Source organism: Cyphomyrmex costatus, unplaced genomic scaffold (assembly GCF_001594065.2).
Source record: "Cyphomyrmex costatus isolate MS0001 unplaced genomic scaffold, Ccosl1.0 scaffold193, whole genome shotgun sequence".
NCBI lineage: Eukaryota > Metazoa > Arthropoda > Insecta > Hymenoptera > Formicidae > Cyphomyrmex > Cyphomyrmex costatus.
Window position 1 is genome coordinate 173,113 of NW_017275965.1, and position 17,398 is coordinate 190,510.

Genomic DNA, 17,398 nt, shown 5'->3' on the forward strand with positions numbered 1-17,398 from the left:
ATTAACAAAGTTAGATAAAATTATACATGTTAATTGTAAGGAAATGTATTAATATCTTGGCATAATATTTTTAAACAAATTTATTTATAATTTTTATGTAGAAGCTCGTTAATCTTTTATTAGATGTGTGTAACTAATATAGTTCTGAAGATTTAAAATTAGTTTATAAAGCTGAAACTAATAAGAATAATATTAAAATGGAATTACAATGTAAATAAATGTTTATTACCTCATATATATATATATATATATATATATATATATATAAATCTCTTGATTTAGAGAACATTTAAAGTTTCAATATAAACAGGAAATATATCAGGAGAAAGGCGATTAATTTATCTGTCTCAATAGTATTTTATATTATTTACCATGGTCACACTTTTTCTTATGTTAAAAGATCAAGAAGTATAATAGAGAGGTACTAATTGTAAGCTACATGTTGATTTCATAATAGTATTAAAAATAACCTTTTGCTTTGCAGTTAACTTGAAATTTAAAAATAACTTACGTCTAATTTTTTTTGCCAACATTTTTGCCTTCAATGTGTGCATTAATACGCATAGAATAATATTATTTTTACAATAGTATATTAAATACTTAGAATTATTGAAATCCATTATATATTACAATTTTTATATCACAACTTAACTTAGAATGTTTTATAATAACACTGTTCGTATTTTCTAACAGTATTATTATAAAATAATTGAAAATTATTTCACATCTTGTACTAAGCATTTTTTTTACATATATTAAATACATATAAATGTTTAATCACAATCTCGCACATAGTGTTTTCCATTTCATTTCAGGCATGATGGTATTAAAACAAAACAAAGCATACATTGTAAATGATTTTATGTGTATCTACTTAAAAATAAATGTCTTAACTATTCTGTCATTTTAGAATAAGTCACATGGAAACGAAATTGTTGAATTAATGAAATTTGTATAAGAAACAGGTCATATGCTCGTATCCTTTTATTACAAACTTAAAAAGTAATACTTCTTTATGAAATCTTAAGTAATACTTAAAAGTATAAGTAATACTTTTAATATTACTTATTACGTAAATTTTAAGTAATACTCTAAAAGTAATACTTCTTAATGAAATCGATTATATTAAAGCGGCATGACATATGTATCTTTACGAATACATTGGAATGAAGAAAAATATATAATTAATATTCGTACAATGTTGCTCATGAAATAAGTTATTCCACTTATGTAGACGAAATAATCATTGTAAAAAGTATGTACAATTTTTTACATACACAAATTGTACAATTGTAATTTAGTAGTGATCAATTATTATATGCACTTAAAATTCTGCACTTTCTTACATTCAAAAAAAAAAAACGGTGTAACATTTTCTTGATAATAAACATTATCTTGTCGACAATATATTCGTTTTAACCATTCGACATGCTTGTTCATATTTATTCGCTCGTACTTACATTTTTTTTCTATTAAGTATTATTTAGATTTTATAAAAGTCATTTTATATGAGTCATTTATACAAAAGTGTGGTCGAAACATATTTATTGTGCTTTTAAATTTGTAATTTGATCTTTTTTTCTTGTAGATATTTTTTTTATTCAGTTTTGTCAATAAATGATAATATTTATCGATGTATATTTGCCTCCTCTATTTAGAACCGAACAAGGTGAATGAGAATACAGCGCGAGTATAAATGCACAGATAATAAAAATTTTATTAACTGGTTTATTATTAAAATATCATAAACGTCTTTATATCAATTAAACATTCCAAAATTTCCTGTGGTCCTCCTGAGCACGTTATAAATTATAAAAATTAAAGATTTGTTTCAACTAGAACAATTACATATCAGATCAAACTTTTGATTGTGTTATTCCGATAAATATTTAAAAAAAAGAAGAAATATGCAAACAGATCATATCAAATGATTTTATAAAATAAGGAAGTAAATATAAGTAATGGAACAAAGAATAAACCTTAAATGTTAATACTCAATATTGACGATGCAATTCATCCATCAAAACGTGTAAATTAAAGCCATTACTCTGTTACGTATGTAAAAAAAACTTTTCAAAGTCGTTTATTTAAAAATTGCTCAATATAAAAAATTTCGACGTTTTTTCAATCAAATTTTAAAAGGTCAAAATTAATTACGTATTTCGTAATTATCAAATATCTAGTTCTAGAGCTACTGCAGTCGCATTCCTATTTATACATATATTCCGATATTCTGGTTTTCAGTGTATCTAATTACCAGAATACACTATATATCTAATTATTAGACATAAAAGAGGTAATATCTAATTACTAGAATATACTATATCTAATTGTTAGACATATAAAAGAGGTAATATCTAATTACCAGAATAATAGACCACTAATCTCTGATGCACGTAATATGACACATTACAATCTTGGCAGACTTTTATACACTACATATTTTATTCTTTGTATCTAATAATGTCATAAATTAATTAAATTATTTAAAGTAATCGTCAATTTTGAAATATTGTAAAGATCGATTGTTTCGATTGTTTCGCGAGACGTGCAGCAGTTTGAAAAATTAGAGAGAATGTGTTTAACAATTTACATAAAAATAATACTAAGCAAATACAAAGTTTTAATCCCGACTGTATTTGGCGACTTTTTTTATTTATTTGATTAATTCGCATTAATGTGTTAATCATATATTACTCATATAAATAAAAGAAACATTAAAGATAGATTATTGCACTGAAAGAAAAGTTTACCATAAACGCAATTATATATATGACCGATACTTAAAAACTTTTGATAATAATATATACCAGCAGAAGAAGAGACGCCAAACTGATTAAAAGTAGATATGTAATGTAATTAAAAGTTATTTCTTTTTGGTCAAACACACATAAATTATACTAAACAAAATTTAAAATATAGATCTGTATCTATTAATTCTAATCTAAATATACCTAATTCCAAATCACAATATAATTAATATTATATAATAAAAGAATTAAACAGAATAATATTGGATTATTAAAATGATATTCTTATGTACTTCGATTTAGTACAAAAGCATCTTAATTGTAATGTTGGATATCTCGCAAAAAGGTCTTATATGTTATATGACTGATTCACTAGAATACTAGATATTAGAGAAGAAGTCGGTACTTCTGTGACTGCGGTAAATATTTATAATTTCTCTTTTTACACATTATTTGGGCCTTTTTGGAATACAGCTTAATTTAAATTCTCTGTGGTATGATTTTATCGACAGAGTCAGAAAATAAGATGTAGCCACGTAGTTCTCAAATCGAAAATGGATAATGTATTGGCGATAATATATACGAGCGATTTCAATTTCAACAATATTAGAAAAAAGATCAGTATGCTTCTCTGAAGTTTTCTTTTGCCGCTTTTAAACCGTATGTTTCGAGCCTACTGTTGATAATTTGATCCTCGAGTTTGATCTCCTTGTTATTACTCCGTGCTACAAAATGCTGAGCCTTTAAATAAGAGAAGAATTGATTTTGAAATAACTGCATTTATATGTACCTGGTTCAGCTGGTAAACAAGCCTTAGATCAACAAAAAAGAGAATTTGTAAAGTATATAATATATATATTTCAAAAGTTCAGTTGAGTTCAGTATATACATTAAAGGAGTATGTGAGTCCACTTCAAGGAGGTTGTGAATGAAGTGAGAAGAATTGATTTGTGAATCAATTCTTAAAACTGTGGCCAGATTACATCAGAAACGCGCTCATGAAACATATGAAAGTTATGAGTTTTTTGTTTAATTTAGTGAAAAGCACGTTCCTCGGAATGTTGCGATTACTTTGGTTTGGCAAACAGAAGATGTCTAATTCTTTAAACATATACATTAAAACGAATACAGGCAATACTCTGTCCGTTGAGTTAGATCCCAAGTGGGATATAAAAAATCTAAAGGAGATTGTTGCGCCTCGGATGGGAATAGCGCCGGAAGATATTAAAATTATATTTGCAGGTAAAGAACTGCATGATTCAATAATAATAGAGGTAAGATCTCGTTTGTGTACACGTGCATATAAAAACATTTTTCTATTTGTGTATCTAATTACAATATCCATTTATATTTAACGTTGCAGGAGTGTGATTTAGGACAACAGAGCATTTTACATGCAGTACGAACGCCCAATAAAATGTCAACTAAAAGAAAAACGAGTGTAAGTCTTATAGAGGAATCTACATCAGAGACATCCAATTTGAATGGCAGTGGTAGCAAACCTATGAACGAGACACTTATGGATTTACCTTTAGATGAATCAGATCAACAAAATGTATCCTTAGAAGGTAATAGTGATATTAGTTTAAATGATTAATTCTATAAGAATTAACAATGAAAAACAAGGATGACTAATTCGTCATATTGTTACTGACAGAGCAGCAGGAAAGTCGAGCACATTTTTATGTATACTGTTCGGCTCCCTGTAAAGATGTAACCGCAGGTAAATTAAGGGTCAAATGTGCAAGATGTGGTAGTGGTGCTGTAACTGTTGATAGAGATCCCCAATGTTGGCCAGATGTGTTGCAACCAAAGAGAATATCTATACATTGCGAAAATGATTTTTGTCCTGTAACTTCAAGTATGCTTAGTGACGAAACAGATAATCAAATTAATTATGCTCGTTTTTATTTTAAATGCGCCCAGCATCCTAGTTTAGGAGAAAATGATGAAGCTGTACCTCTTTATCTGATTAAGCCAAACTTGAGGAATATTCCGTGTCTAGCCTGTACAGATATCAGGTATGCTTAGTGATATGAAAATATGATACCTTAACAATACTTGCTTAAGATAATAACTAACATGAATATTTTGCTATATCTAGAGATACTATACTGGTATTTCCATGCGAGGCTGGTCATGCGACTTGTCTTGACTGTTTTCGTGAATATTGCATAGTTCGTTTACACGAGCGACAATTTGAATTTGATACTACCGAGGGATATTATACATTGTCTTGCCCTGCTAGATGTCCTAATTCTTTTATCCATCAAATTCATCATTTTCATCTCCTTAACATGGAACAGGTCAATAGTATAACTTTATATATTTGTTAAATTAAATTTTTTTGACATATCTTCATAATACATGTGCATGTAATAATATGCAGTATGAAAGATATCAGAGATTTAGTGCGGAAGAACATGTTCTACGTGCTGGTGGTCTTTTGTGTCCACGACCAAACTGTGGGATGGGTATTATACCATCTTCTACACAAGATGATGTAGAATGTCGGAAAATTCAATGCATCGGTGGATGTGGTGTAAGTAACAGTTTTGCACTTAATATTTTCTTTTTCAAAAATTTGTTTATACATTTTTTTACTGTTTGTATTTTATATTGTACAAATAGTGTATTTTTTAATTATAATTTTTTTACATGGATTAAACTAAATTATGGTTTATTATTGTATAATTTATTAAAATATAATTTCACATTTTCAGTAAATAAAATGCTATTATTTTTTTTATTATTAACCATGTAAACATCTGTGATAAATCAGATATCTTGCTGAAATTAGTACGTATCGGGGTGATTCTTTAAATCTGATTTAATCATTTTTTTTGCAGTATGTTTTTTGCAGAATATGTTTACAAGGTTATCACATAGGAGAATGTGAATCGCAAATTTCGGAATCCACAAGTGTTTTTTCTTCTAGAAATTATTCGGTAGATCCCATAAGAGCTAATGAAGTTAGTTAAATTTCATACATCTATCAGAAAACAAGATAGGTATTTTCTAGAAATTTATTTATTATTCGTATTTTATAGGCTAAATGGGAAACAGCTAGCAAACAAACAATACAGATATCTACGAAACCTTGTCCTAAATGCAGAACTCCTACTGAAAGAGATGGTACATTTACAAAATTAACTTTTTTCACTGACATATAAAAATAAATTTTATTGGATGGAATTATTCAAAGAATAATTAATAATGACGGAATACATACAATACAAAATAGAATTCTATAATTTAATTTTCAAGATTTTCTTTTTCAAGGGGAACAAAGATATTTTTGTATTATATATTTAAAAATAATAAATAATATATTTTGCAGGAGGTTGTATGCATATGGTATGCACAAGAGCAGGATGTGGCTATCATTGGTGTTGGCTATGTCAAACAGAATGGACTAGAGAATGTATGGGTAATCACTGGTTTGGATAAGGATTTTGGAAGAAAATCATATAAATCAATTGGTATATTTTAATATATAATAACATAAGCTTTGTATATATGAACATATATTGAGAACATTTTTTTGTTATTGTATAGTAATGTTTATCGAATATTTGCATAGAGAGTATATAGTTTTTAAATACATGGAATCTCTATTTAAAAAATAATTATACAGTTTAGTCTCCTAAACCTCAAAAAATCAATGAAATTTGTCTTATTCATCGCATTTTTGCATAAAATAGAAGAATAATAGAAAAATAAGGATGAAATGATTCTATGAGGATGTGCATAATTAAAGAAATGAACAATAAAGAATAAAAACTTCAAGCTCAAAGATTGTGTATTCTAGTGTATTATGCAGTAGTACATGATTTCTGATAGATTAAAATTTTTAGGATGCAACCACAATAGAAAGAATAAGAAATTTCAATCCATCGGAAACTATGTTTCTGTATAAGGGCTGCCCAGTAGCGACACTGAGCCGGTTCGACCGTGACCAAATTTTAGTATGCATGCGTTAATTTGTACACTTAACAATATAGATGCGTCCAGAGAACACGTATTAGTCCGGATCTAAATACGTGTTTTAAGCCTTAAACTGTAAGAAATTAACCAATTACAGTCGAATTCGAGGAGAATAATCGATTATGATTCGTCCATTTCTTATGGCTTAAGACTTAAAACTCTGGGGTGCATTCAAAAATTATAATATATATTGTGTTATTTGACAAAATACACAATAAGCATTTTATCAATTGAGATATCTCATTTTGACATCAGATTATAGTAGTATATAACGACTTTAAAGCGACGTCTAGAATGAGATTTTAAAGACGTAAAATTTAAGCTTTAAGCCGTAAAAATTGATCAATCACAGTTGATCATTTTCCACACATTCGACTGTGATTGATTAATTTCTTACAGTTTAAAGCTTAAAGCTTAAATTTTAAATCTCATTGTAGACGCCGCTTAATATGCACTTAGTGCGCACTAGCCTTGCCAATGAAAAACACTGTAAGGCCGGTATTCGTCAGTTCTTACATTCAAGACCGTCTTAAGTTCAATTTTGAGGTGTCATGAACCAATCAGCGTAGCCAATCAACAGTCAATCAAACATGTAGTTTTTACGGAAAAAATTGCAAGTTGACTCGCTACAGTGGACAACTAGACTTTATGTAGGATTCACACTGCGTCCGACATACGACGTCCGATATCCAATAGGAGAGCTTGTTTTCTAGATATATAGCTAACAATATTTTGTTGCATTTAGAAAACAAGCTCTGCTATTGGATATCGTACCGTCGGATGTCGTGCGCAGTATGAATCCTACATTAAAGCTCGTTGCTGCTTATTGGACATGCGCAGTGAAAGTATGTATGTATGTATACCATGGTGGAATTAGAAAGGTGAAGCATTGCGCATAATGGAGGACATGGGCGGTGAAACTTGGAATACTTCAACCAATCAGACGTGAGCGGCATTGCAAGCCGCGAATTTTAAAACAAGTTTGTGAATCAAGCTGTTAGCCGCCATATTCCTTTTACGTATTGCCGCTCACATGTGATTGGCTAAACCTCCCACTATTTTATTGACTATTGCGCATCCTTCGGAATGCTTCACCTTTCTAATTCCACCATGGTATGTACTACGTACGTACATACGTACATACATACATACATCAATAAGAAAGATACTTACATTGCTACGTGAGAAATGTATCTTTCTCTCTCAGCGGAAACTTTTACTGGATGCTTTTCAATTTTCAATTGCCAAAATTGTCAACACAATATTAGCCCGATGTTATATATATATATATATATAGGTCGACAGGGCAAATTTCAAACCTGTTGATTGGTAAAACAGAGAAAGGTTCTTTTCGAATAATTAATCTAGTTTACATCGTGAGAACTTGATACTAACTAATATAACTTTCTATTGAATTATCTTAATTTCAGCGATACATGTAAATATATAATAAATTTATATTAATATCATTTTAATGCATAATACTGTATGAATTTTTAGCACATTATTTTTTAAATTTAAATGCATCGCTGAAATTAAGGAGAGCTTTCTAACAAACAACAGTGTTATTGTATGGCCCTTAGAAGAAGTTTTCAGCGAGGGCCATCGTGAGCTTATCGCGGGAGCGTCTCGTCCCGGCCTCCACCTACTGAAACTGTCTGAACTCATCAGTAAGACATCGTAGTGGGAGCTTGCTTAGACTGGGGAGTTTTTGATCGAGATGCTATATGAAGGAATTTCGTATGTCTCGAACGCTTGTGTGAGAATTGGCGCGAGTCCCCGTTGGACCTCTGGTGGCGGTCGCCATAGTATCGGTACATCTTTTGTTGTTCGCCAATGTTAAACAAGGATAAAATAATCACTGTGTTGTACTGTGTCACTTGGAAGGAACATCGTGAAAAAGTCTTGTATGTCCGCGACATGAAAAATCATTCTCAGACATTCTCAGAATAATTCCAAGCATTGTGGAAATAAAGCTTTAAGCCGCAAACAAACTGAAGAATATTGGACTGTGGAATTTAACCAATCAGATGAAAGAAAACCAATGTCAAATTTAATAAACTGCTTCGATTGGTTAAATTCCAATCCAATTTCAATTTCAAGTCTGATACAAAAAGGTTTTATGCTGGCGTCGCTCGAATTAAGGTTTCGAATGACAAGTAGTATATTGTACATGTTGTCATAAAGACTTTTTTTTACTGATACCAATTACGTCAAAAGAAAACAGCGCTATCTTTTATTGCAATGTTATTTGTCAAACGCGTACATACGCTAATCTAAAAGATTATCTTTAACACTCGCGCTTTTTGGCTATTACATATGGCTGATTGAAACTGATTGAAACAACCAATAAGAAATGGTTACCTCATTGTTATAGAAAGCGGAGAAATTGGCGCGCGCGTCACGAGAGAGGCGCCGCGTAACGTGGAACGGAGCGACCATGTGACCGGTGGCCGGCCAATCAGCTGTTTAGCTTTGTCGTGCCGCCAAGCTCATTTCCAGTCCGTGTGCACGCGGAAGCTGCAGGGCCGAAGCGGCTGCAGGTAGAGCGCGAATATTCCGGGCTCGTTCCAATAATGCGCAGTCGATCGCGATAAAGGAGACGCCGAATTGCCACGGCTGACGAACTGTGACAGTCTCGCGACGCGCGATACCTCGCAAATCACCCTCGCGAGTGCTTTTATATGCGAGGTCGCCATTTTGATGATACGCCGAGCCGACGATTCGAGCAGAGTGTAGCCCTTATGATCTTTTTATCTCCCTTTTTCGCACGGCCCATTCGCGCTATCGTACTCAGCCGATCGACGGCCCAATAACGTCGGAGATGACACAGCAAAACAAAACGATGAATTTCCTAATACATGACGTTAATGGTAAGTGGATTTACGGTGCGCGCCAACGCACGCACAGTCGGCAACACGCGCGATCCTCCTTGTACTTTCTTTGCCTTCGCGCGCCTCCGTTCTCTCCTGCGAACGTCGAAATAAAATTCGTCCGCGGCCCGAACGACGTTCGTCCGCCCTCCGCCTTGCTTGGCCCATCTCGGCCTTCCTGTGCGTTTCTGCGCCTTTCGATCATCGCGCCCGGTTGCGAGTTTATGCGCTCAGCCTTCTTCCTCGGACTTCGATCAGGTTTGTCCGCGCGATCGCAGCTTTCCTAGTCCCGACCAAATAGTTTCCTTTAATTTCGCCTTCTTCTCTCCACTTTTACATTGCGATATTGTTACCATGTCCATTTGTAGTCTTCATTTAAAATGAGAGACGTTCATTCACATTGTCGGTAATTGTCAGTGGCAACAGCAAATTCTGTCCAGTTTACGGATAAATAGACGATTTATTCTCGACTGTATCATGTTTTTCTTTTGCTTATTGTCTCTATCCTTCATCGTATTCCATTTGATAAAATACAGTGCTGACAAGCTTGTTTATGAAGCACTTTGTTACTCTTGTAAGAATTATATGATTTTCTCAAATCTCTTCATACACATACATACGATTGCATAAAATCAACACAGCTTTTATTATGTTTCCTGGAGAATGTTATAAAGATTAATTCTTATTCTTATATTTAGAATAGACGCAAAGATTAGGAATGGAATGTTCTAAACAATTAATAGCTTCCAAATATTAAATAGTTGATTGTTGGATTTAAAAAGTATACTCTTACTCGTTGTTCTAAGGTGTACTGTTTGTAATGTTTATTGACAATTTTTAATTATTTACTTAAACATTATTGAGATAAGTATTAAAAATTCTGATATTTTACGTAATCTACTTTATTTGTAAGATATATAGGGATATAAGAGTTACATCTCCATTTATAGAGTTATATGACCTATTTTAGATAAAACAAAAAATCTGTATAATAAATGTACCCATAACAATATTAGTTTGTCGATTATAATTAAATGATTTAGTTTTATTAATTTCAGTGATATATTTTGTTCTATAAAACTCTATATATTTATATAAATATATATGAACATATAAAATATTAAAAATTTCTACAACTAAAAATATAAATATGAGAATACAAAATAATTTATTTCTTTTTTAAGTATTTTTTTAATTGTAATTAAATATTTTAAAATTATAAACAATTGTCTATATACATATGTACTATACATATAATAAATAATAAAGGACTCTTAATATTTAAAAAACAATAATAGGTAGGAAGAGACACAATATAATTAATAAAGTTCAAAATTTCGACATTAAAAATTTAATTTTGTTAGTTAATTTATATGTTAAATAATTTCGAAATTTTCGACACTTTGTTATTTTTGTAAATAATTTTAAAATGTAATAATTATTATAAAATCTATTTAGCTCGATTTAGACCATTTTAATCATTTAATTCACAATATAATTGTTTTGTATCCTGTGTCATTAATGTATTTTAGTTCTTAACCTCTTATACATTTTAAATTATTATCTGACTCTTATGTACCTTTTTCAACCTATTATTGTTTTTTTACTATACATCTTGGATTGAAATTAATAAAGCATCAGTTTTATTAAATTAAATTTTTTGTTGAAAAAAAACGTTTAAAAAATGTCTAATATTGTCTAGTGAAGATTTATAAGTAATTATGGATAAATCAAATTTATTGCAGGACACCCACAAGTGATAAAAGTAGTGCAAAGTACACCTAATAAAGCATTAAGTGGTATTGTTAGCACAACAAATGCAGGTGGCCTTAAAGTGTTTAAAGCTCCTAATCAAGAATCGCAGGTACTTGCTTTAATTTCATATATTTTGTTTATCACAATTGCAGTTATTAGTTTAATATATAAAGGTTATATAGTATTAATACAACTATGAAAAAGGAATGCTCTATAAATAAACAAATTTAATTAAAAAATTACTCATTATGTAGAATATTTCCAATCTGTCTCAGTGTGTGTGATAATACTAAAAATTGGATTTTTATAAATATTATGTATGTATCGTTCTCATTAGGTTTTATCATCGAATACACCAGTTCTTAGGACTATTAGCTTGCAGAATCCATCTACACCTGGTCAAAGTATGATTTTTTTTTCTAAATAAATTTTTTTTTATATAATTATAAATATATTACTATTTGGAAATGTCTTTAATTTAATCATATAACTATAGGACTTGTAACAATACCTTTACAAAATACTAAAATGGCGACATCAAAAAGTGGAGAAACTATGATGACCAAGACCATACAGCTAACTTCTGCACAAATGGTGAATATATTTTGTAATTTTATATGAATAAGTAACGATTCAATATGAAAATAAAAAAATTTTGCAGTAAACATTTTAAAATACAAATATTTTATTTTAGAGCGATATAAAACAAGCTATTGCATCTCAACAACAACAACAGCAGCAACAACAACAACAGCAGCAGCAGCAGCAACAACCGCAGCAGCAGCAGTCTAATACTTCACAACTTGTTAAAGACGCCAATGGGAAAACTTTTATCAGTCCAATATTAGATCATACTGGATCTAGAAAAAGGCAGGATGTAGAAAGTGGCGACTTTGTGCCTGAGTAATGCAATGAGTCTATCATACATGGATACACACACACACACACACACACAGAGAGAGAGAGAGAGAGAGAGAAGGAGGAAGGGGGGGGCGGGACAATGACAGATTTAGCTTTTCACAATTAAGGGAGGAAAAGAGAGAATTTAAAATACACATTTTAAATAAAATCATTTTAAATACCGACCGACCGCTGACTGATACGACTTATTTAAAATAGAAATTATAAAATAAGTTTTGGAAAACTTATAATAATAAAGTTTAAATAATCCTTTAATCTCTTTTAGTAAGAATATGTATTTTTTAAATAACTTTGTTTTTTTTAAATAAGATCGAACCCTGTATATTAGTATGAAATAATTTGACGTTATATTACTTGAAATAAACTAAAACTCAATTAGTATTTTGTCGCGGAATTAATATAAACAATTGTGCTATATGTATACTCTACATCTAATTATTGGTCTATTCCATTTATATCTTTTATTTCTTTATTATAGTAAGCGAAGAAAAGCAGAAAAGGTTGGGAAAGGATTGAGACATTTCTCAATGAAAGTCTGTGAAAAAGTAAAAAAGAAAGGGACTACTTCTTATAATGAAGTAGCGGATGAATTGGTTGGCGAGTTTACTAATCCTGCTCATATAAATTCTTTGACGGATCAGGTATTTATCTTGTAATTTATCTGCATGTTATAATATGATACGAATTTAGATAAGAATAAATTTAATTAAATAAGAGAAATCTTGTATTCTCGGTCGAATCGAATCGCAGTATTTAAATATATCTTGTGTGAATTTGTATACATATCTGATTCTGCGTACTGCGCGCCAAAATTTTTTTTCGGTCTTAAAACGCATCTATGAGTAAAACCAGAATAATAATATTACTTATTAAATTAAACAAGCAATTTCATAATGTTTGATGTTGATAAGCATTTTTTACAAGAATATTCATCGTCATTTGTTAATAAAAATCTAAAAACTGAATAACTTATTGCGCGAAAAATGTTATTTTGGCTAAGATTCGAACTTGGAATTTCCGACTTTCGGGATGGATATCATACCAATTTGATTACCGAGACTTCGGTAATATTTGTCGCAATCATCAATAATTAGAAAAGATCGTAATGTTTTAAGGAGACATGTGATCCGCAAACAATTTGATCCACATATTAATTATTAACTTATTTTAAAATATGCTCAATTGATCGTTAATCATATTATTTAATTATTTAATTGAATGGTTTTTACTTTCTTTTCAGCAATACGATCAGAAAAATATTAGAAGACGCGTATACGATGCTCTAAACGTGTTAATGGCAATGAATATCATTTCCAAAGAGAAAAAGGAAATCAGGTGGCTCGGCCTGCCCACTAATTCATTACAGGAATGTGTAGCATTAGAAAAAGATAAGAAGAAGAAAATTGAGAGAATCAAAGCTAAAACGCAGCAATTACACCAATTAATCCTCTCTCATATTTCTTTTAAAAACTTGGTTGAACGTAATCGTTTAAACGAGAGTCTCCGTGGGGCACCGAAACCTAATTCTGCCATACAGCTGCCATTCCTTATTGTGAATACCAGTAAAAAGACTGTCATAGATTGCAGCATTTCAAATGACAAGTATGTCAAATAAATAAAGATTATGAGATAATTGATAAATATTACGTATAAATTTTAAAGGAGAGAGATATTAAGCCGATTTTTTCTTTGTTACAGAACCGAGTACCTGTTTAATTTTAATGATAAGTTTGAAATTCATGACGATATCGAAGTTCTAAAACAGATGGGTTTAGCTTTTGGTAAAAAAAAAATACCGATTTTTTTATAATGCTATAATTAATCACTATTTTTTTTTATTTTGCTGAAATATGCTATAAATTTTTGTGAATGTATAAATTGACATGTAAAATATTTTTCTAGGACTAGAAAAAGGGGAATGCACTGAAGAAAATTTACAAAAGGCAAAATTTATGGTTCCAAAATCACTCGAGAAATATGTAGAACGTGCGTGCTCTCTGTTATACACAGTATTTATATATATAAACACGTGTATTTATATTCAAATTTTAATTCGCTCGTTTAACAAGATCGATTATTGCAGAGTTAGCATCAGGGGATTTAGAGAAGTTTATTCCAGTAACTATTCCTGGTCCAAGTACATCGATGGAGGATTTAGATATCAAATTGGAAGGTTCTCGACCACCGTCGTCGTCACATACTTCATTGTCAGAAGATCCTTTATCGCCACCATCTCAGTACTATTCTGAGGAAGAGGACGACGAAGAAGAAAGCGACCAGGATGATCAGGCTGACAGCGATCTTGAAGTTAACTAGCACTCCGAATAACTCTTCAAAGGCTAGACTCAGGGTTTGTATGTTTACCCTCCCTCTCCTCTCCCCTCCTCCCGTTCATTTATGATATACTTTTTACATGTGTGTATATATAAAAACGTTGTGCCTCGTACCATATAATATTATACAATATTTAGCTGTAGCAATTATTATTTCATATTAGTGACACATTAATATATTTTAGTAATAAACGTATTTAAAACTTCAGAATATCAGTCCGCGTTAAGTTACAGTTAAAGGGACTTTGCTTCTGAATTTTAGGATACTCGCCACTATCATCAGCGATATGCCAACATTAATAATATCGTCGTTGTTGCCAATATCGTCTTCACCCCGGTCGCCAGTTTTTAACATATATCGAACAAGGATAAGAGTTTATAATTATCGTGAGTGGAATGTAAATCTGTTGAAGTAAGAATGGTCAAAATGGAAATATGTTGATTGGGGCCAAGGAGAAAACGTAACAATTAATTGGACTGATTGAATTGGCAAATCTAAGTGGCTCTTTTTTTGTATCAAGTAATAAAATAGTACGATGCACGCGCATACGAAACGATCAGAATAAACAATTGAATGACTGAATGGGGTGCTATATTTTAGTTGTGCATTATCATGCACTTGCAAGTTTTATGACTAGTGCGTCTATGTATTATAAATGATAATCTTATAGTATCATAATCTTATTATGTGTGCGCGCGCGCGCGAGATATATTGACCAGTACTCATTTTCTTATGGCACGTTTATAATAACAATTGTCTGTGGTAAACAGTAAAATGAAGTATGATAGAGGCAGGCGCACATTTGACTCGAATTAAAAATACAAATAAATTGTAATAATGTTATAATATGAAGTTTGTAGTTTGTGGTTAGTCTTTTGAGAGGAAAGGATACATATTGAATAACAATACTATATGTAAGAGTTTGCAGTAATTTTTTTACAGCAAACTTCAAAAATGAAACATTTTTCATATCTATTATATATACAAATATAAACACATATTATAGATTTAATAGTTGCGTTCAACAGAAAGAAATTTGAAACTGTCGCATAATTTTTTTTGTCTTGAATATTTAATTCTTTTCAGTATAATGAAAGCGTAGTGTATTAAGTTAATATTATCATACACATATATAAATATTGTATTATTTTTTTATATTTATTCAAAGTATCAAAAATAATAATACATCATATATGTATATATATATATTGACGATGACAGCATTGTGCTGAAAAAGTTATATGCAGCATCAGCGAGACAAGAAAAATCATAGATCATTGAGTGGTAATCGTAAAATATGAAATGCCATTTTCTGTTGAACGCAACTGATATACAATGTCCATTGATTCCACTGTGCCCATGTTTTTACATGGATCTGTGAGAACAAAAAATCTTCTGCTTCAATGCTAAGTTACTTGCAATCTGTACAAAAGCACCGTGTAGTTTAACTTCTAGAAACTCTGCTTTACTCCAAGTCATCATCATCGTAAAGATCATCAAAGTCTAAAAAGAAGCAATTATTTCAATAAATTAACCGTACATTCTGTTAATTTGGATTATTGTTTACACGAAAAAATATGTTTATGATCTTTTTATGAAATATGTAAAAATATTAAAATTAAATAATATTTAATATACCATTGAAATCTTCTAAATAAACTGCATTTTGAAAAATATTTAGGTTTTTAGAAAAAGGTTAATTTTCTCTGAATTTGGAGGGGCTAAATTTATAATAAATAATTTAATATACCATTGAAAAATTCTGAATGGACAGCTTTCTCACTAGCTGTAAGATCCACTAATAACCTACTACCTCCGACCTGAAATTAATATCGTGTGAAAACATTGCATAAAATTACAACCGAAAGAAATCGTACCACGGGTTTACATAGGATGCGTTCCGTTTCACGCATGATGGGCATACTGTATCGTTTATCCTTATTGCTAACCAAATGTTAAACAAGAACAATTGACGCACCATGTGCGAAACGAGATTTAATATGTAACGTGTCGCACAATATTGACACATACATATTTCTAACCTTATCAGAGCTGTGTATACATAATATTACCTCCTCTAATTCAACATACGGTCCAGCTCCTTCGGGAAACATTTCATCAGCCACAAGCGTTGGCTTCATGTTAAATGAATTGATTTACTTATATGTACTTGATTCTTTGTCGCGACGAGAGAATTTAGTTTCCTAATCGCGAAGACGAGTACCAAACATGTGCGCGCGCAATGAACTGCGTTGTGATCAACATATGATCCACGTACGTGACGTAACGCGATACCGATGCAAGGTAATTTGTCGCGTGCAACCAGAGAACGCATGCATGTCTGAAAGAGATCCAAAAGATATTTTGAAAGGAGCTAGACGTCTTTCGGATTTTATCCGAAATGAAATCTTTTGTAGATAATCATAAAGACGTCCTTAAGACATCATCAGGATAATGTCTTTGGGATGTCATAAACCGACGCAAAATGACGTCTTAAACATGTTTTCATTCTGATATTCTAAAAAGTGTTATGAATTTTAGCACGCTTTTATGATATCTTATAAGACATCTCAATGTTCTCTGGGTAAAAGATATTATAATTATTACGTTTAGTCGGTAATACAGAACGACTTAAACTAAACAAATTCAACAGCTATCATTTACTCCATTTCCTACAAATCGTAACAATCCTCTCCTGTCATATATCTTGTAATCAAAATCATGACTAACGATTGCAAAGATAATGAAAACATTTGTACGAGTTAATTTATAGGCAAT

The 17,398-nt window shown here is 30.9% G+C and overlaps 3 protein-coding genes across 4 annotated transcripts; 2 read left to right on the forward strand and 1 right to left on the reverse strand.

Annotated features, from left to right (window-relative positions):
* Window positions 1-3,766: 3,766 nt before the first annotated feature.
* Window positions 3,767-6,200, forward strand: park (E3 ubiquitin-protein ligase parkin). Its single transcript, XM_018538456.1, has 8 exons — window positions 3,767-4,024; window positions 4,114-4,318; window positions 4,408-4,771; window positions 4,855-5,056; window positions 5,140-5,292; window positions 5,600-5,722; window positions 5,801-5,885; window positions 6,091-6,200. The coding sequence occupies exons 1-8, from the start codon at window positions 3,767-3,769 to the stop codon at window positions 6,198-6,200; spliced, it is 1,500 nt and encodes a 499-aa protein (XP_018393958.1).
* Window positions 6,201-9,253: 3,053 nt separating this feature from the next.
* Dp (transcription factor Dp) lies at window positions 9,254-15,565 on the forward strand. 2 transcript variants are annotated; one of them, XM_018538324.1, is made up of 11 exons: window positions 9,254-9,610; window positions 11,356-11,474; window positions 11,703-11,769; window positions 11,862-11,959; window positions 12,060-12,268; window positions 12,765-12,927; window positions 13,527-13,888; window positions 13,985-14,067; window positions 14,189-14,272; window positions 14,370-14,636; window positions 14,882-15,565. In XM_018538324.1, the coding sequence occupies exons 1-10, from the start codon at window positions 9,562-9,564 to the stop codon at window positions 14,600-14,602; spliced, it is 1,467 nt and encodes a 488-aa protein (XP_018393826.1). In that variant the 5' UTR covers window positions 9,254-9,561; the 3' UTR covers window positions 14,603-14,636; window positions 14,882-15,565. The 2 variants fall into 2 exon arrangements, with proteins under 2 accessions (XP_018393826.1, XP_018393825.1); XM_018538323.1 differs by lacking the exon at window positions 14,882-15,565 and having other exon boundaries at window positions 14,370-14,749.
* Window positions 15,566-15,670: 105 nt separating this feature from the next.
* LOC108772826 (myeloma-overexpressed gene 2 protein homolog) lies at window positions 15,671-16,891 on the reverse strand. The gene is made up of 3 exons (XM_018538459.1): window positions 16,693-16,891; window positions 16,371-16,440; window positions 15,671-16,123 (listed from the first exon to the last, which is right to left on the reverse strand). Exons 1-3 carry the CDS (start codon window positions 16,759-16,761, stop codon window positions 16,086-16,088), a joined length of 177 nt encoding a protein of 58 aa, XP_018393961.1. The 5' UTR covers window positions 16,762-16,891; the 3' UTR covers window positions 15,671-16,085.
* Window positions 16,892-17,398: the final 507 nt, after the last annotated feature.

Coding starts and splice junctions, on each gene's coding strand:
- park (XM_018538456.1), top strand. CDS start 3,767: ATGAGTTTTTTGTTTAATTTAGTGAAAAGCACGTTCCTCGGAATGTTG. Junction 5,057..5,139: donor ATCTCCTTAACATGGAACAG/GTCAATAGTATA, acceptor AATAATATGCAG/TATGAAAGATATCAGAGATT. Junction 5,886..6,090: donor AACTCCTACTGAAAGAGATG/GTACATTTACAA, acceptor TATATTTTGCAG/GAGGTTGTATGCATATGGTA.
- Dp (XM_018538324.1), top strand. CDS start 9,562: ATGACACAGCAAAACAAAACGATGAATTTCCTAATACATGACGTTAAT. Junction 11,960..12,059: donor AGCTAACTTCTGCACAAATG/GTGAATATATTT, acceptor ATTTTATTTTAG/AGCGATATAAAACAAGCTAT. Junction 14,273..14,369: donor ACTCGAGAAATATGTAGAAC/GTGCGTGCTCTC, acceptor CGATTATTGCAG/AGTTAGCATCAGGGGATTTA.
- LOC108772826 (XM_018538459.1), bottom strand. CDS start 16,761: ATGAAGCCAACGCTTGTGGCTGATGAAATGTTTCCCGAAGGAGCTGGA. Junction 16,441..16,692: donor CGTATGTTGAATTAGAGGAG/GTAATATTATGT, acceptor TATTAATTTCAG/GTCGGAGGTAGTAGGTTATT. Junction 16,124..16,370: donor CCATTCAGAATTTTTCAATG/GTATATTAAATT, acceptor GCTTCTTTTTAG/ACTTTGATGATCTTTACGAT.